Genomic DNA, 19,735 nt, shown 5'->3' with positions numbered 1-19,735 from the left:
GATTCCCGTATTACTGCTGAATTAGCCATTCTCCATCTCCACACTATCTTCTGTGTTTGCGATCAGCTAATTGAGCCAAGGTTCCTGCTCGCTATCCAGCAGTCACCCTTACCCACCACCCAGCCTACCTTGTTCTTCCTGTTAGAAAATGCACATGTCACCATCGGGTGAGTCAGAATTGGGCTCAGTGGCGGTGAAGACCCCCATGATCAGATAACCTGCTGACACTTGTCTGAGCTCAGATGCAAAGAATGGCCACCTGGACAAGGTGCCAGAGTGTGGCTGGTCCTTCTGGCACCATACTTGTACACGATCACACTAGACGGCATCCAATGAAGAAGGCCCTTTGGCCCATTGCACCTCATCTAACCAACCCTACCAACTTCACTCTGCAGCATCTAGCGCTTTTCAACTGGAGACGAGCCTACGTCTTTAGGGAAGATGGGGATAAAAGTTATCCACTGGCCTCCTGTGCCAGGTCATCCAATCCTGGAATCCTGTCATACAGAGCCGTAGTCAGACTCCATCTGGAGTACTGCATTCAGTTCATGGCGCCGCACCTCAGGAAGGACATATTGGCCTTGGAGGGGGTGCCGTGCTGATTCACCAGAATAGCACCAGTGCTTAAAGGGTTAAATTGAGGATTGGTTGCATAAACTTGGCTTGTAATCCCTTGAGTTTAGAAGATCTTTAAAATGCTGAAGAGATTCGATAGGGTAGATACAGAGAAACTATACTTTACGGAGAATCTAGAACAAGAGGGCATAATCTTAAAATAATGCCGGGCCATTCAGGAATACAATCAGGAGATACTTTTTCACACAAAGGGCAGTGGAAATCTGGAACTCTTCTCCCAAAAGGCTGTGGATTTTGAGGGTCAATTGAAATTGTCCAAGACTGAGATCGATAGATCAAGGGATATGGAGCAAAGGTGGATAAACTGAGTTGAGGTACAGATCAGCCATGATCTAATTGAATAGGGGGACAGGCTCAAGGGGCTGAATGTGCTGTTCTTGTGTTCCTATGTACCATGGGGGGTGCGCACTTAGTCGGAGTAAGAACAACTGTTTTTAACCCACGCCAATTTTATAAAAGCCAGTGGCTGGAAACTTGTTGCAACTAATGGTTGTCTAGGAATGTAAAGACCCAAAAAGGCTATTGCGGTCTATCCTTCACTCCCAGGATAGTGCAACGGACTATGCTGCACTCTTCATTTTCACTTGCCCACCCATCATGCCGTTATTCTCGCGCTTCCCGCCGCCCCCCATAAAGAAAAAGCAGAGACTTGAAGGACTAGATCTCCTGTTGCCAATTCTGTGCATGTGTGTTTTTATATGTTAACACACTGATATTTGCAGTATAATTAGATGTTTGCATTTGCAGGGCTGTGGAGAGAGCGGGGTAATTGGGACTAGTTGGATAGCTTTTCAAAGAGCCAGCACAGGCAAGATGGGTCGAATGGCCTCCTTCTGTGCCGTAAGATTCTGTGAGATGTGTCACAGTGCCCTCTTTGTCCATAGTGTGGATGTGGGGGGGGTGGTGGCGATGGGAAGAGGTGATTTGAGAATGTTTGAGGGAGCTGTTCCTCTTTAGGGCATTTTAACTTTGCTGGGCTGCAACAACCAGTTTTTCTTAATTGAATATATTCTGTTACTGAAACGAGAGCGCATAGATTTACAGCTGTATGCAGTTCAGAATGATAGTTTCCTCTCCCCCTCCTCTCTTGCTGATTTGCAGCCCTCCAGTAACCTACCCAAGTGCCCATTCTTCACTTGTGAATGGTGAGTGTCAGCGAAGGACATTGCAGTCCAGGCCAATCCTGTGGTCCACGCACTCAATGATATAGAATGTATAGCACAGAAACAGGCCATTTGGCCCAACAGGTCCATGCCGGTGATTATACTCCACACGAGCTTTCTCCCTCCCTACTTCATCTCACCCTATCAGTATACCCTTCTATTCCTTTCGCTCTCATGTTTATCCTCACCAGTCACCCCAACTACTCCTTGTGGTAGCGAGTTCCACATTCTCACCACTCTCTGGATAAAGAAGCTTCTCCTGAATTCCCTATTGGATTTATTAATGACAATGTTACATTTATGACCTCTAGTTCTGGTGTCTTTTCCCACCCCCACCCCCCGGCCACAAGTGGGAACATCGTCTCTGTCTACCCTATCAAATCCTTTCATAATCTTAAAAGACCTCTATCAGGTCACCCCTCAGTCTTCTCTTCTAGAGAAAAGTGTCCCAGCCTGCTCAATCTTTCCTGATTGTATCACCCCTCAGTTCTGGTATCATCATAGTAAAAATCTTCCTCTTCAGTTCCAGATGTGGTGTTGCCTTGAACCACTGAGCCACCAGCGGAGCAGCATGCTGCCACCCAGGATGGTATAAGGTTTAGTAACCTGGGTTCAGCCTCGGATTGCTTGGGGCCCACCCCCCTCCCCATCTACCATCTGCATGGGATTCCTGAATCCAGACTGCATCAGGTGTTTCACTTTTCTTTTGAGTGTAGCCCTGCTGGAGAACAGGACTAACCTGAGTGAGACTGTGTGCGCTACAGTTGTTCAACAGCAAGACATGTTTTAGCTTTTTTTTAAAAAAAAATAATAATAATTGACACTGACCCACGTACAGCTCCACTTGAACGACTCTTATCCTGTTCTGTATTCATAGGCTCCGAGGTCCAGAAGAGTCAGCCAGGTAAGAGCCCCCCTGCAAAGTTGATTGGGGTAGAATTGTCTTTTGAGGCTTGTTGGTTCGAGGGGCCCAGGCCCACTTCAGTTTCTGTAAGAGGGCACGGTCGTGTAGTGGTTATGTTATTGGACTAATAATCCAAAGGCCCAGACTTAGAGGTAGGTTCTAAGGAGTATTTTAAAGGAGGAGAGCGAGGTGGAGAGGTTTAGGGATGGAATTCCAGAGCTTGGGGCCTAGGCAGCTGAAGGCACGGCTGCCAGTGGTAGAGAAAAGGAAATGGAGGATGCATAAGAGGCCAGAATTGGAGGAACACAGAGTTCTTGGAGGGTTGTAGGGCTGGCGGAGGTTACAGAGATAGAGAGAAATTGCCATTTGACAGGAAGAGAAACTTTCGATGAGACACGTAGGGTGAACTGTTTATTTACAAGTTTTTTGTTAGTAGCCTTTGAAAGTGTTAATTATCTCTTTAACCGTGGGAATCAGCTGTTGAGCATCTCATCCCTGAATAGTAACATCCTCATTTAACATTATTACCCTTCCTTAACTGCAGATCACTGCAGGTACAACCCTGCTGCTGGAAGCGTGGTCTCCTGGCAGAAGATCTTACACGGAGAGGATGTGGAACTTGAGATGGCAAAGGTGAGCAAGACTAGAACACTCATGCATGTTGTCTGAGACGTGCGATCGAACCCCGATGGGACGGCCATTAGTGCCATGGTTTGTTTTGAGCAAAGGCTGTTTTTAACTCTTGAGTCAAAGGGTTGCTTCTGAATGCAACCGCTCCCTCCCGGGGATCAAGGCAATCGTAGAGATTGGGTGGCCCCAGGTTTCTCCCTGGCCTTGCCTTCGCTGATTTAGCGGACTGCAGTCAGGCAGTAAGAAGGCAGCCACTGTTGCCTCAGTCACCCCGGGCTAGGGGAGAACAGAACAATTAACTGTGGTTTCCGGTTCTGATCGCTGTTTAGTGACCCCCTGCTGGAAAGTAATTCAGTGGACTTTGGGTGAGAATAGGATTTGGTGGGGTTGTGATGCCCCCTTGGTGACATGGTCTGCAATCGCTCACTGCTCGGAGTGAAGAATGGCCACTTGGGTACTCTGAGTCTGTGAGACCATACTCCAGGATGAGTCGATGCCTTTGGGGAGAGGGGAAGGGGAGAGGGAGAGCTACAGTTTTCCCCAACGGCCTCTTATGCCCGTGCTGATCTGTGGAAATGTGTAATGTGCTGTTAAAGAGGCAGAGAACTCTGCAGTCCAGCCACTGAAGAGCATCGCAATGCCTCCCAAGTCACTGGAAACAGTGAATGGGTTGACTTTGCAAAATAATGTGGCTTGCACTGCATGAACCGTGTGTGCATGTGCAGTGAGATGCAAAAGTGTGACTTTTAATCATTCTCTCATTCCTTTTGCTGTTGTGTGCAGGTGACTGTCCTCCTCCTCCATCTCCATACCATGGCCAAGCAAAACCCATGGGAGTTTGAGGCTCTTGATATAGAGACCCAGGTAAACAATACAAAAGTACTCTTTTTTTTTTTTGTTCTGTCTTCGTTCTCAGGGTGTGGGCGACATTGGCAAGGCTGGCATTTATTGCCTGTCCCTAGTTGCCCTTGAGAAGGTGGTGCTGCGTCTTCATTTGTGGTGATGGTGCTCCCACATTGGAGTTAGATAGGGAATTCCAGGATATTGACCCAATGGGATGGCGTGTGATTGGAGGTGATGGTGTTCCCAAGTCATAGCTGTTCTTGCCATTCTCGGTGGTAGAGGTCACAGGGGAGGGAGGTGCTGTCAAAGTAACGTTGGTGAGTTGCTACAGTGTGTCCTGTAGATCGTACGTTCTGAACCACAGTGTGCCATTGATCAAGGAGGTGGGTAGTTGGGCCTGGTGATGGGGCGCCAGTCACACCAACTGCTTTGTCCTGAATGGTCTCAAGCTTCTTGTGTTGTTGCAGCTGCGCCCATCCAGGCAAGTGGAGAGTATTCCATCACACTCTGGACTTGAGCCTTGTAGATGGTGGAGTGTCTTTGACAGGTCATGAGGTAGCCATTGTCCACAGAGTACCCAGCCTCTGCCCTGCTCTTGTAGCCATGGTGTTGATATGGCTGATCCAGTTCAGCTTCTGGCCCATGGGTATCTGCCAAGATGCTGATGTTGGGGAACTTAGCAAAGATGCCATTGTTAAAGATCAGGGGAGATGGCTGGAGGAACATATGAAAATGACGGGCAGGAAAAGACCAACTGGTCCATCAAGCCCACCTCACACTTGTGATGCCTGGAGCATCAAGACTGGACACTTACAAACTGCCATGTAATCTCCTGGGAGAGGCAGGAAAAAAATCTCTTGCTTGAGATAATCTCTACCTGGCACTTCCATGATGCAAATGTTGCCTGGTGCTCGTCAGCCCAAGCCAGGAGGCTATCCAGGTCCCACTGTAGGCTGGCACGGGCATTATCAGAGGAGTTGTGAACGGCACTAAATGCTGTGGTATTATCAGCGAACAGCCCCATTTGTGACTTAATGACTGAGGGAAGGTCATTGATGAAGTAGTTGAAGATTATTTGTAACCCTGTCCCATCTATCAGTTTTTTTTTTAAGTGAGTACTGTGTTCTTAGTGGGATTGTATATAAGAGGGCACTTTCATCCTACTTCCTTCAGATGGAGTTAGCAGTGTGATCACAGGAGGTCCCAGCTTTAAAAAGAGGCCATTTGGCCCATCAGGTGTGTACCAGTGTTTATCTCCACACGAGCCCACACTCTCCTTGTTCCTCATCCCCTTTAATATTCCTCCTGTTCCAAAGAATTTATGGACAGTGATTTGTGGCTGAGAATTCCACCGTATGTGTCAAGTGGCATCAGTGGGCTCGGAAAGAAATGAAGGACTTGCATTTATATAGCACCTTTCACGACCTCAGGACGTCCCAAAGCACTTTGCAACCAATGAAGTTCTTTTGAAGTGTAGTCACCTATAGGAAATGTGGCAACCAATTTGCACGCAGCAAGCTCCCACAAACAGCGATGTGATAATGACCAGATAATCTGTTTTAGTGATGTTGGTTGAGTGATAAATATTGGCCAGAACACTAGGGAGAACTCCCCCTGCTCTTCAAAATAGTGGCCGTGGGACTTTTTACATCCACCTGAGGGGGCAGGCGGGGCCTCAGTTTAGCGTCTCATCCGAAAGACTGCACCACCAACAGTGAAGCACTCCTTCAGCCCAGATTATGGACTCAAGTCTCTGGAATGGGACTTGAACCCACGACCTTCTGACTCCAAGGCGCGAGCATTACCCACTGAGCCACAGCGGACAGTTCTTGGTCAGAGTCCCCGTTGATCCGTGTTTGAAGTGCGATCCCTGGATCCCTGGTGAGTGAAGTTGGCATTGGGCTCGGAGATTGGCAACAGGCCGCAGTCGAAAGTTTGACACTGCTGACAATCAAGGTACTGGAGGGCGGCCAGTGCCTGTGGGTGGAGCTCGAGCCCAGCAAGGGGGCAGTGCCTCTGGGAGGAATATTCAGGAGAAAAACAATGCGCTGTAAATCAGCGAAATTTTCACATAGCAACAAATTGTTTATTGCCCCATTGCAGAAACGTCACCATCTTAAATGTTTATTACAAAACACGCAACGTTAAAGCCATGTAGGATTTTTATTTTTGATAAGCTTGCTCTCAAATGTAGCCCCCTCTCCTCTTCCGAACAGTTTTATCTGGAGCTAAGTTTTCTGCCCCATTCAGTCATTGGTCGAGAAAATCTAGCCCCTGATTTGTAGCATTTTGTGTATTTGTTCCTTTTTATTTATTTTAAAGTTTGAAAGTTAACTTTTCAGCCTTCCTTCACAGGGTGAACTTGTGCACATCCTTCACTATGTCCTTGACAATGAAGAAGGAATTCATCTGGACAACAATTTGGCCACTTTCTTGCGGAGCCGAGGTAACTTAATTTCTTTTTTAAAACCTCTTCGCGAGGGAACTAATTTGCTGTAGCAAAAAAAAAGTATGTGTGAGAGCTGCCGTTTACGAATCAGTTCCAGACTTGTTATACATCTAGCTCAAGAAAAGGCCATCGGGGCCCCCAGTGTCCTCGCAGAGGGGAATAATAAACCCTGTTGTCATCTCAGGAATCGTCTGTCAAAAGTTCCTCTGACCCTCAAACAGGCATGCCCCAAGAGGCCTCAAACCTACTGATTGGGTCCTGGCCGGCCTCCCACCAGGCACCCTGTGCTGATATCTCCTTATGTGGCTCACTGTCAAATTTAGTCTGATTACACTCCCATGAATCACCTTGGGACGTTTCACTGCATTAAAGGCGCTATATAAATACAAGTTGTTGTTGTTGTTGTTGGAATAATTCACCTAGCTTTTCTTTTGCTGCAATTGCATTTTTTAAAAAGACATGCCCATTGCCTTCTTGAGCTCATCCAAAACTCTGCTGCCCATACCCCCTCTCCAGTTCCCCTTCACCAATCACCCCTGTGCTCACTGACCAACATTGGCTCCCAGTCTGACACCACCTCTTTTTTTTATCCTTGTTTTCAAATCCCTCTGGCCTTACCCCTCCCTATCTCTGTAACCTCTTCCAGCCCTACAACCTCCAAGATCTCTGCGCGCCTCCAATTCTGGCCTCTTGCGCATCTCTTTCCCCCCCCCCCTGCCCCCCGCCCCCCATTTCCATCATTCCACCATTGGCAGCCATGCCTTCAGCTGCCTAGGCCCTAATCTCTGGAACCCCTCTCCTCCTTTAAGATGCTGCTTAAAATCTACCTCTTTGACCAAGCTTTTGGTCACCTGTCCTAATACCTCTCATGTGACTGTCAAATTTTGAATGTTTTGCTACTTGGGATGTTTTACTACATTAAAGGCACGATATAAATGCAACTTGTTGCTGTTGGAATAATTAATTTTGGTTTTCTTTTGCTGCAATTGCGTTGTTTCATGGCCATTGCCTTCTCTAAGGGCTGTGAGGAGTCAATCCTCGATGCCATCTCCAGAATCGTCACCCGCAGGTCAATCAGCCTCTGGGAAAAGTGAACATTCTGCACATTCAACCTCGCTCCCTGCGTTCCTAGTTTGAATGGGTGGCCCCAAGTTCTACCATTGCCCCAAACAATCTGTCCAATTGTACGTTACCAGTGCTCTTAGCGATTTTGAGTAACTGAATCAGATCCTTTCTGAATTAAGCCTCTCCAGCAAATCTAAACCCAAGGCATGAGATCTGTCTTCATAGCCGACAACACGTAGACCTCCTTGTTGTCCTTCTCTGCATCTTCTCTAGAGCTGCAATGTCCTCCTTGAGGTCGTAGAATCGTACAACACAGAAGGAGTTCGTTCGGCCCGTCGTGCCTGTGCCGGCTCTTTGAAAGCGCTATTCCATTAGTCCCACTCCCCTGCTCTTTCCCCATAGCCCTGCAAATTTCTCCTTTTCAAGTATTTATCCATTTCACTTTCGAAAGTTACTATTGAATCTTTTTCACCACCATTTCAGGCAGTGCATTCCAGATCATAACAACTCACTGCATAAAAAAATTAAATTAATTCTCATCGCCCCTCTGGTTTTTTTTGCCAGTTATCTTGGGGAATCGAAATTGTGCACAGCACTGCACATCTGGCCCATCCTGTTTTATAAATGCTGCTGCTTTCTGAATGCAAATCCACTGTTGTGACGCTGCCTAATAGTTACTGTGCTGTGGATAGTTAATTAATGGATCCCTGAGAAGCAACCCAACATGGATGGCACTGGAATTATCTCCCAGCAAATCTTCCATGGCAATGTTAGAAAGTAAAAAAGGAAAGACTTGCATTTATACAGCGCCTTTCATGACCTCAGGACATCCCAAAGCGCTTTACAACCAATGAAGTACTTTTTGAAGTATTGTCACTTTTGTAATGTAATATATGTGGCAGCCAATGTGTACACAGCAAGGTCCCACAAATAGCAAAGTGATAAATGACCAGATTTTTTTTTAGTGAGGGATAAATATTGGCCCAGGACACCTGCTCTTCCAAATAGGACCATGGGATTTTATAGGTCCGTCCGCCCCCCTGGATCTCTCTGTTCCTCCACTTCATTTGGACCTTTCTTCCTTCAAAACGTACTTCACTTTTATTTGCATCAGCCTGCATTTCCTGCATACTTTACTTATTTTAAGACTGTTGCTGTGCCTTATTTAATCTTTGCTGAGGGCAGTCACACTGGTGGATGAACCCCAGCAGCTCGGCCCTGACTAGATGTTTCATGTTTCCTCCTCCAGCCTCCTCTCCAGTCACCCGCCTATTCAGCGCCAGTTCAGACGAGACTAACTCGCCAACTTTCTGTGGGAAAAGTGGAGTGCAAAGAACGCGATTCTTGGCATCCAGTGTGTACAGGTCAGTAACCTGATGTGTTTCTGGAGTCTGGACGTTTTTTTTTAAATGCACAGTCCCCACCACTTAACACATCCACGTTTAAAACAGGTGGTCACTTACATCGGCCAAAGAGTGAAAACTGTCAAACGCTTATGGTAACGTCAATTTCAAAGTAGCCAGTTACAGCATCTTAAGCGCTCCGTGTATTTTGGGCAGAAACAGCTGTGTTTACTCACTAGTTCCCACCTCGTTGCGGTGCACTGAATGCAGGAACAATCGTAAGCAAATAACAGAAGCAAAACACTGCGGATTCTGGAAATCTGAAATAAACAAAGAAAATGCTGGAAAATACTCAACAGGTTAGATGGCGAGAGAAAGTATATTATTTCAGATAAGTAAATAACATCTCCTGAAGGTGCACTGAATGTAATAAGGCAGACTTCATTTTAATATTTTATATTTTCTGATGAGACGCCTTCACCAAAACCCGCTTGGCGCTGCAGGAGATTTATCCCATTTAAGGATTGACCAAGGGATAGAGAGAACTTTTTTTTTTACCACCAGTGAATTTGTGCCTGCAGTCCATCAGCTGTAATGGCCCAGATTTGAAAGCTATCTGGTAAATATAGGCCTCTGGTATATACGAACAGGAGGAGGCCATTCAACCCCTCTAGCCCAATTAGATCCTGATTGATCTGTATCTTAACTCCATTTACCCACCTTTATTCCACAATCCTTAATGTCCTTGCCTAACAAAAATCTATTGATCTGTTTTGAAATTTTCAATTGACCCCAGCCTCAACAGTTTTGGGGTGGGGGGGGGTGGTGGGGAGTGGTTGAGAGAGAGATCCTTTCTGTGTAGAAATGCTTCCTGACATCACCTGAATAGCCTTGCTCTAATTTTCAAGTTATGGCCTTGTTCTGGACTCTCCCACCAGAGGAAATAGTTTCTCAATTAGATCACCCCTTAATCTTCTATACTCAAGGGACTACAAGCCTGGTTGATGTAACCTGTCCTCATAATTTAACCCTTAATGCCCCGGTATCATTCTGGGCTATGTCTTTTGTTACATTTCTCTATTGGTTTTTATTGATGTTTCAGCTTTCTTCACAAAACCAATTCTGCTCGGCAACCCCTCAAGGCCAACTAACTGCAACTGAAACTATTTTTTAATTTTATTAACACCATCGCATATAGCGGGCAAATTGCCTTCGCATGAGCCTGCCTGCTATAGTCAGTGGGGACATTCAATATATATATATATATATATACACGTCGCTGGTCCTTAATGAGCAGGGTTGATTAGATGAGTGATTATCGAGAAGGTCCATTACAGTTTGGTGGTTTTTATCTCCGATCCTTTCCTTTGTGCAGTTACGCGCCGTCTACATCCCCTACGTCACCAATGCGGGACTTCATGCAGACCCCATTGGTCCAGATGCGGCGAATGAAGAAGCAGCTGGCGGACTCGCGAATGCTTCACGACGAGTTGGAAATCGAGCTGACTGAGGCCCGCAAGCTGATTACTGAGAAAGGTAACTGAAGGTGAAACTGTGCATGCTCCCATGTGTTCGTGAGATGTGGGTGGTGCTGGCAAGGCCGGCCATTATTGCCCATCCTTAATTGCTCTTGAGAAGGTGGTGGTGGTGAGCTGCCATCTTGAACCGCCGCAGTCCGTGTGGTGAAGGTTCTCCCATAGTGCTGTTAGGGAGGGAGTTCCAGGACACTGAAGAAACGGCCGATATATATCCCAAGTTGGGATGGTGTGTGACTTGAAGAATTTAGAGGTGATGGTGTTGCCATGACGTTGCTGCTTTTGGAGGCACTGTTGACTTAACCATGGTGAGTTGGTACATACTGCAGCCATAGTGCATTGGCAATGAAGGGCGCATGTTGCGTCCACTAGCAGGAACATCAATCATAGAATCATAGAAAATAGGAGCAAGAGCAGGCCATTCGGCCCTCTGGGCCTGCTCCGCCATTCAAAATGATCATGGCTGATCGTCCAACTCAGTACCCTGTTCCTGCTTTTTCCCCATACCCCTTGATCCCTTTAGCATTAAGAAATATATCTATCTCCTTCTTGAATATATCTAATGACTTGGCCTCCACTGCCTTCTGTGGTGGAGAATTCCACAGGTTCACCACCCTCTGAGTGAAGAAATTTCTCCTCATCTCTGTTCTAAATGGCCTCCCCCGTCAAACTGATGGCTCAGTAAACATACCTGGCACTGGCCTCATTACCTTATTTTCAATATTCTTATTCTCGGGATATGGGCGTTGCTGACAAGACAAGCATTTATTGTCCATCCCTAGTTGTCCTGAGAAGGTGGTTGTGGGCCGCCTTCTTGAACAGCTGCATCCTGTGTTTGATGCATTTGTGTCTTGTTGGGTCACTTCAGAGGGCAGCTGGAGTCAAGCGTGTTGGTGTGGGACTGAAGTCACATACAGGCCCAGCCCGGGTAAAGACGGCAGTTTTCTTTCCTTAAAGGACATTAGTGAGCCATTTGAGTAGGGAATTCCAGAATATTGACTCTCAAATAATGAAGGAACAGTGCAATATGTCAGGCTGGTGTGTGACTTGGAAGGGAACTTTCAGGTGAAGGTGTTCCCAGGACATTGAGCTCTTGGTGACATGTGAATTTAACTAGACAAGTGTCCACCTTCTTGCTTCTCTTCTGCCCCTCCAAAAATAATTGTGCTAATAATTATTCTTGCTGGAAAATGTTGGCGGTGATACCAGGCTTTTGTTCCAACAAACTGATTTGGAAAGGGTGTTGAAGATTCCTAGATTGTTCAATTTGTAAATGCATCCACGGGTAAAGAAAAAAAACGTTCATTTATGTAGGACCTTCTCTCATCTCTTGGGGTATCCCAGAACACTTCACATGCAATGAGTTAGGTAAACATGCAGCCAATTGGTGCACAAATAGCAAATGCTGGTGTTGGTTGAGACAGGAATGTTGGCCAGGACACCAGGAGAGCTGCCCACTCTTTTTCGATTGATGCTTTGGGATCTTTAACATCCTGCTGAGCCAAACAGTACGGAAGGTCTCCAGTTTGATTTCCAATCTGCCTCTGCTGTGTTAGCTGGTTGGACTTGGAGCAGCGGTTGGGGTGGTACAGTTGGCCTCTGGATTCCTGAGCTCGGGAGGGGAGGGGGAAGAAATGAAATGGTGCGCTTGTTCCCGATTGTTTATGTACTGACCTCCTTCTGGCGACCCATGACTCCCACCCCTCTCTTTTTACTGGGGTGGTTATGGGTGAGCTCAGGATCAAGTTTGGCTGTGATGCTCTTCACCATCATTCTCTGGTGACCTGGGTCAGCGGTAGCTCAGTGGGTAGCACTCTCTCGCCTCTGAGTCAGAAGGTTGTGAATTCAAGTCCCATTCCAGAGACTTGAGCAAAAATTTGGGCCAAAACTCCCAGTGCCAGTGCTGAGGGAGTGCTGCGCTGTCGGAGGTGCCGTCTTTCAGATGAGACGTTAAACAGAGGCCCCATCTGCCCTCAGGTGGATGTAAAAAAAAAACCCATGGCACTATTTTGAAGTTCTCAAAATAGGGGAGTTCTCCCCACTGTCCTGGCCAATATTTATCCCTCAACCGTCATCACTAAAACAGCTTATCTGGTCATTTATCTCATTGCTGTTTGTGGGATCTTGCTGTGTGCGAATTGGCTGCCGCGTTTCCTACATTACAACAGTGACTACACTTCAAAAGGTACTTCATTGGTTGGCTTTGGGACGTCCTGAGGTGGTAAAAGGTGCTGTATAAATGCAAGTTCTTTCTATTTTTCTGACCTCACTGAGCACTTGGATGAGGGTGGCCAGTGCATGTGGAAGCATGGCAAGAGTCTCCAGCTTCAGGAGAGCACATTTGGAAGCGGAGAGGAAGAACACTATGGCTCGTGATATCCTCATTTTCTTTCATTAGAAACACAGATCTCCATTATGCAGCAGAAGGTCGACCGTCTGGTGAAGCTGACTGAGAGACAGGCCAGCGAGCAGGAGCCTGACGAGCTCGGCAATCTGAGGGAGAAGAATGAGAGGTACCACTGCAGTCCCACAATCCACGTTGAACGGCAGAGATTTCTTGTACAGCTGGAGGAGCCGTGAAGTGTTGAACAGAGAGGGAGGGAGTTGTCTAGTTAAGTAGCTGTTGTCCAGTGTGGGTGAGGGACAGTGAGGCCTCTGTTTTGTCTGCTGTTGCTGCCTGAGCATGCTCCCTCCTTCACCTCAGTGGGCTTTTAAAACTCAAGCTTTGACTGGGGGCCATTTCTAGGTATCACAACCTATTCCCTGGGGTCTATACCAGTGGAATTCTGGGAAGCACCTGGGAGTGAGGAGGGTTCCTTATCCTTCCCTTCCGGAGGTGTACGTACACAAATCTTTGAAGGTGGCAGGACAAGTTGCGAAGGCTGTTTTTAAAATAGCGTACGGGATCCTGGGCTTTGTTAATAGAGGCATAGAGTCCTTCAGTATTGAACAAGCTCAAGGGGCTAAATGGCCTACTCCTGTTCCTATGTTCCTAAAAGCAAGGAAGTTATGCTAAACCTTTACAAAACACTGATTGATTAGGCCTCAGCTGGAGTATTGTGTCCAATTCTGGGCCCCACACTTTAGGAAGGATGTCAAGGCCTTGGAGAGGGTGCAGAGAAGATTTATTAGAATGGTACTAGGGATGAGAGACTTCAGTTATGTGGAGAGACTGGAGAAGCTAGGGTTGTTCTCCTTAGAACAGAGAAGGTTAAAGGGAGATTTAATAGAGGTGTTCAAAATCATGAAGGGTTTTGATGGAGTAAATAAGGAGAAACTGTTTTCAGTGGCAGAAGGGTTGGTAACCAGAGGACACAGATTTAAGGTGATTGGCAAAAGAGCCAGAGGTGACATGAGGAAACCTTTTTTTTACGCAGCGAATTGTTATGATCTGCAATGCGCTGCCTGAAAGGGCGGTGGAAACAGATTCAATAGTAAAAAGGGAATTGGATAAATACTTGAAGGGAAAAAATTTACAGGGCTATAGGGAAAAAGCAGGGGGAATGGGACTAATTGGAAAGCTCTTTCAAAGAGCTGGCACAGGCACGATGGGCTGAATGGTCTCTTCCTGTGCTGCACCATACTATGAACCTCTGCTCTCTGCCACCACCTGGTGGCACAGCTGAGATGCTGCACAGCCTACCTGGGGCTTTGAGGTGTGAAGCTGCTCCCACTCAGTGCAACATTTGAAGGATTTTATTTTCCTTCTTTGGGCTCCTGCAATCAAAAAAAAGCTACAAGGCTTCCACCTGCTGTTTGGAAGTGATAATTATTTTGATGCTGGCTTGACTATAAAGTTTTTCTGACTGCAACAGTCTGAATGGCCTGCTTTGTGCATTTATTGTGTGCTCTTAACTTCCCTACGCTTTTTTTTGTCTTTGCCCCCTCTCCCCAGTTTATTGAACAGACTGCGTGATGCTCAGAAACAGTGTCAGGATCTTAAGACAGAGAAGAGCCAAATGGAGCGAAAAATCGATAAACTTGAAGAGGAAAATGGAGACCTTTCATACAAGGTAGACCAATCTTTAGTAAAACCTGTTACTTCTGCTATTTATTGATTTACCTTGCGGGAAATGGTGCCTCTATAAAGTCGAATAACCTGCTGCCGTGCACTGGGGACCGTACAGAGGCACAAGATTAAAAAATATAGCGCCTTTCACAACCTCAGTATATCCTAAAGCACTTTACACCCAATGAAGTACTTCTGAAGTATAGAGGCTGCTATAATGGAGGAAACTACATCAACATGTAGTTAACTGATACTTAACTGGGTAGAGACAGTAAATGTGGAACTCTCTGGTTTCATATCCTCCCTTCTTGTTGGACAGGAGGGCACGTGATCAGGTTTGTGAAGGGCAGGTTTGGGATGGATGATGGGATGCAGTTGGTGATCCCTGGAACCGGTTGGAATGGTGATTGTGGCCAGGACACTGAAATCCTTTCTACAAGCAGCTGGATATTGTGATAGGGAGATGGTAGGGTTTGTATTTTGGATCAGATGGGCTTTCTTCATAAACAGTGTTTCAAATTTTGAAAAGGTGAGACAGGATATTGTTTCCAGTAGTGAGGCATCAAGAATGAGGTCTCATAGATACAGAGTTAAATAAGATTCAGCACAGACAGCAGGAGTAACTGCTTTACACAGTTGTGAGGCTATTGAATTCATTTCCAAGGTTAGAGGTTGAAGCAGAAACTATGTCAACATTGAAGATTAGATCTGAAGGTAAAGGGATCTGGGAATAGGGTGGTTAAATGTGATTAGGACTATTTGCTTGTGTGAAAGGTAAAACCTGACATAGACTAGTTGGGCTGAATGGCCTGTTCCTTGGCTGTAACTTCCGCAACATTATCTTTTTTTTATTCGTTCATGGGATGTGGGCGTCGCTGGCGAGGCCGGCATTTATTGCCCATCCCTAATTGCCCTCGAGAAGGTGGTGGTGAGCCGTCTTCTTGAACCGCTGCAGTCCGTGTGGTGACGGTTCTCCCACAACCTGATATTTAGCACAAACTATTTCCCATGACTCTGATTCATGTCAACTTGGCTCAGTTAGTATAACTCTTGTCCTCTGGGTGAAAGGATCGTGGGTTCAAACCCCACTCGAGACTTGAGTGAAATTCAGGCTGTTGGGGGGGCGGCGCTGGGGGAGGGCTGCCCTGTTGGGGGGGCGGCGCTGGGGGAGGGCTGCCCTGTTGGGGGGGCGGCGCTGGGGGAGGGCTGCCCTGTTGGGGGGGCGGCGCTGGGGGAGGGCTGCCCTGTTGGGGGGGCGGCGCTGGGGGAGGGCTGCCCTGTTGGGGGGGCGGCGCTGGGGGAGGGCTGCCCTGTTGGGGGGGGCGGCGCTGGGGGAGGGCTGCCCTGTTGGGGGGGGGGCGGCGCTGGGGGAGGGCTGCCCTGTTGGGGGGGGCGGCGCTGGGGGAGGGCTGCCCTGTTGGGGGGGCGGCGCTGGGGGAGGGCTGCCCTGTTGGGGGGGCGGCGCTGGGGGAGGGCTGCCCTGTTGGGGGGGCGGCGCTGGGGGAGGGCTGCCCTGTTGGGGGGGGGCGGCGCTGGGGGAGGGCTGCCCTGTTGGGGGGGGGGCGGCGCTGGGGGAGGGCTGCCCTGTTGGGGGGGGGCGGCGCTGGGGGAGGGCTGCCCTGTTGGGGGGAGCGGCGCTGGGGGAGGGCTGCCCTGTCGGGGGGGGGGGGGGGGCAGCGCTGGGGGAGGGCTGCCCTGTCGGGGGGGGGGGGGGGGCGGCGCTGGGGGAGGGCTGCCCTGTCGGGGGGGGGCGGCGCTGGGGGAGGGTTGCCCTGTCGGAGGGGGGCGGCGCTGGGGTAGGGTTGCCCTGTTGGGGGGGGGGGGGGGGCGGGGGCGGCGCTGGGGGAGGGCTGCCCTGTTGAGGGGGGGGCGGCCCTTTTAAGTGAAATATCAAAGTGAGCTTCTATCTGGTGCTTCAGGGGATGTTAAAAACCCCATGGCACTATTCGAAGAAGAGCAGGCATTCTTCAGGTGTCCTGGGCCAATATTCATCCCAAAACATCGTCTAAAACAGATGGGCTGCTCATTCGCTGTTTGTGGGACTTCGCTGGCACAGAATTGCTCCCGTGTCTACCTAATGTCACAGTGACTGCACTTGGATAAGTGTTTCATTGTGTGAAGCACTTTGGGAAATTTCAGAGACGTGATAAGCCATTGTATAAAGTGTTTTGCTCTTTCATTGCCTGCTGACCTGCCTTTGCAGACAAAGGGCAATTGATTGATTCAGCAGTTGATGAGATTTCGTTTGTGGTGATTGGGAGTTACTGTGTGCTTAAAGGATAATCAGTTTTACTACCCGAGTCGGTGCTTACTGTTACAATCAGTAGTTTTATATTGGTCGCCCACTGTACTGGCAGGTAGGGTCACAGTTGGTCTTTGATCTCCATTGCACTTAAAATATTTTGAAGATACCGGTCAAACTAATGACCAGTTTTGGGTTCACTGCCTAAACCAATGTCACACTGGTAACCAAATGTAGCTTTTGTCTTTGGCAGTCGTGACCCTCCAGTTCTGAAAGTCTCTAGTCAATTGTTTGTTATTATTTGACCGCTGTGTCGTGATCTGTCGATACTGGGTGACCTTGGCAGTCTGTCCAGCAACAAAGGTTAATGGTCACTTTTTTGTGAATCTTCTGTTGCCCCTCCCAGTTAACGACTCAGCCTTTCGATCCCTGCACACGAGTCGGCAGTTACCTTGGGACTGCAGTAAGAACCTTCTGTTTCATCTTGTGCTGTAGGTTCGTGACTTTGGGAGTCGGCTGGCCCAGTCCCAGAAGGCCCTGAACGAGCTGGCAGATGAGCACGAGGCAGCTGTGCCCCTTTGGGAAGGGAAGCACAAACAGCTGAAGAACGACCTCCACGTGACTCTATCGGAGAAGGTATGAACGTGTGCGTGCGTGTGTGTGCGTACAGTCTTGGGGTAAAGGGGAGGAAGGTCAGGATGTGAACAATTTGTATCGATTAACATGGGTGCAGATAATATTGTAAATGGGGTTCCAGTGTACACTGTTCGTCCCAGGGTTCAAAGATTCAATTATGGGGACAGGTTGCATAAACTTGGTATGTAGTCCCTTGAGTTTAGAAGGTTGAGGGGCAATCCAATCAAAGTCTTTAAAATGATAAAGATTCTATAGAGTAGATAGAGAAACTATTTCCTCCAGTGGGGGAATCCAGAACAAGGGGACAGAATCTTAAAATTAGAGCTGGGCTGTTCAGCGATGGAATCAGGGAGCACTTCTTCATGCAAAGGCTGTGGAAATCTGGAACACTCTGCCCCAAAAAAGGCTGTGGATGCTGGAGGGCAATTGGAGTTTTCAAGACTTGAGATTGATAGTTTTTTTGGGTAATGGTATCAAGGGATATGGATCTTGTTCACTGTCTGGTGAAACGGGATCGTGGGGCTGAACGACCTCCTCCTGTACCAATGTTCCTATTAAAAAGGCCTGAGGACGTTCAAGGCACTTTATAAATGCAAGATCGTTAGTTCCCTCTGGAAAAAAATCACTTGACTTCAGTTGTAAATTTTGCCTTCCCCCAGTTTTTGAGGTGCTTGCTCGGAGGTGACATGTTTGCCCAGTGCTGATTTTCACTTTTAAATGTATTTTGTGGGGTTTTTTTGTGTGACAGAAATGTTTGGAAGAAAAAATACAGATACTGGAAGGAAAAGTATCCTTAATGGAGGATCAGCTGAAGGTGGCTGGGGAAAGTTCCAGTGAGATGAAAGGAGAGGTCATGGGTGATATTCTCCAGGTAGGTCATTTCAAAAATAACCTGAGAAATTGTGTTGCATGGAGTCAGAGCAGTTTGTGGTGACAAGCCTGTCTAGAAAAGAAAGCAAGAGCTTGCACCTTTTTATAGGGCCTTTCACGACCTCAGGATGACCCAAAGTGCTTTACAGTCCGTGAAGTACTTTTTGAAGTGTAGTCACTGTTGTAATGTAGGAAACGCAGCAGCCAATTTGTGCACAGCAAGATCCCACAAACATCAATGAGATAATGACCAGATAATCTGTGTTAGTGAAGTTGGTTGAGGGATAAATATTGGCCAGGACACTGGCGAGAATTCCCCTGCTCTTCTTTGAAATAGTGGCCGAGTGATCTTTTACATCTACCCGAGAGGGCAGACGGGGCCTCGGTTTAATCTCTCGCCTCTGCCATTGCAGCACTCCCTCAGTGCTACACCAGGATTGTCAGCCTGAATTATGTGCTTAAATCTCTGGAGTGGGACTTGAACCACTCTGACTCAGGCGAGAGTGCTACCCACTGAGCCACGGCTGACACCAGAAAAAGTCCCAGGTTCAACGCCCAGTCTCTGGTGAGTTGACAGAGCTCAGCCTGGCCAACAATCGGAGTGCTACAATTGGCCTCCAGTACACCTGAGGTTGGGGTGGGGGGAATGTTGAAATCAGCCACGGTCCCCAGTGACCCTGCTGGCAAGCAACGCCTGTGGGTATCAGTGAATGTCAGAATCAGGCTTGGCTGTGGTTTCTCTTCTCTTGTACTCCCCGTGTCGAATAGCCTGTTGACATCAGGACTAGGGCATCCGGCCCCTCGAGCCTGCTCCGCCATTCAGTACAATCATGGCTGATCTTCGACCTCAACTACACTTTCCAGTCCGATCCCCATTCCCCTAGAGTCCCAAAATCTGTCGATCTCAGTCTTGAATATATTCAATGACTCAGCAACCACAGCCCTCTGGGGTAGAGAATTCCAAAGATTCACAACCCTTTGAGTGAAGAAATTCCTCCTCATCTCAGTTTTAAATGATCGACCCCTTATTCTGAGACTATGTCCCCTAGTTCTAGACACTCCAGCCGGGGGGAACAACCTTTCAGCATCTACCCTGTCAAGCCCACTCAGAATCTTATGTTTCAATGAGATCACCTCCCATTCTTTGCTCCAGAGAATATAGGCCCATTTTACTCCAGCTCTCCTCATTAGTGACGTATCAGCAGGCCAATTACCTCTTTGCTGTTTGTGGGACAATGCTGGCACAAAAATGGCTGCCAAGTTTTGCTTCAGAAGTAATTCATTGTGAAGCACTGAGATATTTTGTTACAACTGTGCTTTGTGAACGCTGCTTTTAGGATTTCAGGTAATATCCCACAATGTAGGAACAGGAGGAGGCCATTCAGCCCCCTCGCACCTATTCCACTGTTC

The 19,735-nt window shown here is 47.8% G+C and overlaps 1 protein-coding gene across 5 annotated transcripts in view; it reads left to right on the top strand.

Moving 5' to 3' along the window:
• numa1 (nuclear mitotic apparatus protein 1) overlaps window positions 1-19,735 on the top strand; it is a 65,407-nt gene that overhangs the window by 22,988 nt on the left and 22,684 nt on the right. For 4 of the 5 annotated variants that reach the window (XM_067985596.1, XM_067985594.1, XM_067985595.1 and 1 more), the window contains exons 5-14: window positions 2,677-2,703; window positions 3,248-3,336; window positions 4,117-4,197; window positions 6,532-6,622; window positions 8,940-9,054; window positions 10,409-10,569; window positions 12,967-13,081; window positions 14,464-14,581; window positions 17,315-17,455; window positions 18,204-18,326. In XM_067985596.1, the coding sequence (XP_067841697.1) occupies window positions 2,677-2,703; window positions 3,248-3,336; window positions 4,117-4,197; window positions 6,532-6,622; window positions 8,940-9,054; window positions 10,409-10,569; window positions 12,967-13,081; window positions 14,464-14,581; window positions 17,315-17,455; window positions 18,204-18,326 (1,061 nt within the window). The remainder of the gene's footprint in view (window positions 1-2,676; window positions 2,704-3,247; window positions 3,337-4,116; window positions 4,198-6,531; window positions 6,623-8,939; window positions 9,055-10,408; window positions 10,570-12,966; window positions 13,082-14,463; window positions 14,582-17,314; window positions 17,456-18,203; window positions 18,327-19,735) is intronic. The other variant, XM_067985598.1, reaches the window with a different exon arrangement.

The sequence above is a fragment of the Heptranchias perlo genome, chromosome 6, assembly GCF_035084215.1.
Source record: "Heptranchias perlo isolate sHepPer1 chromosome 6, sHepPer1.hap1, whole genome shotgun sequence".
Classification (NCBI taxonomy): domain Eukaryota; kingdom Metazoa; phylum Chordata; class Chondrichthyes; order Hexanchiformes; family Hexanchidae; genus Heptranchias; species Heptranchias perlo.
This window is presented reverse-complemented; position numbering and strand designations above follow the sequence as displayed.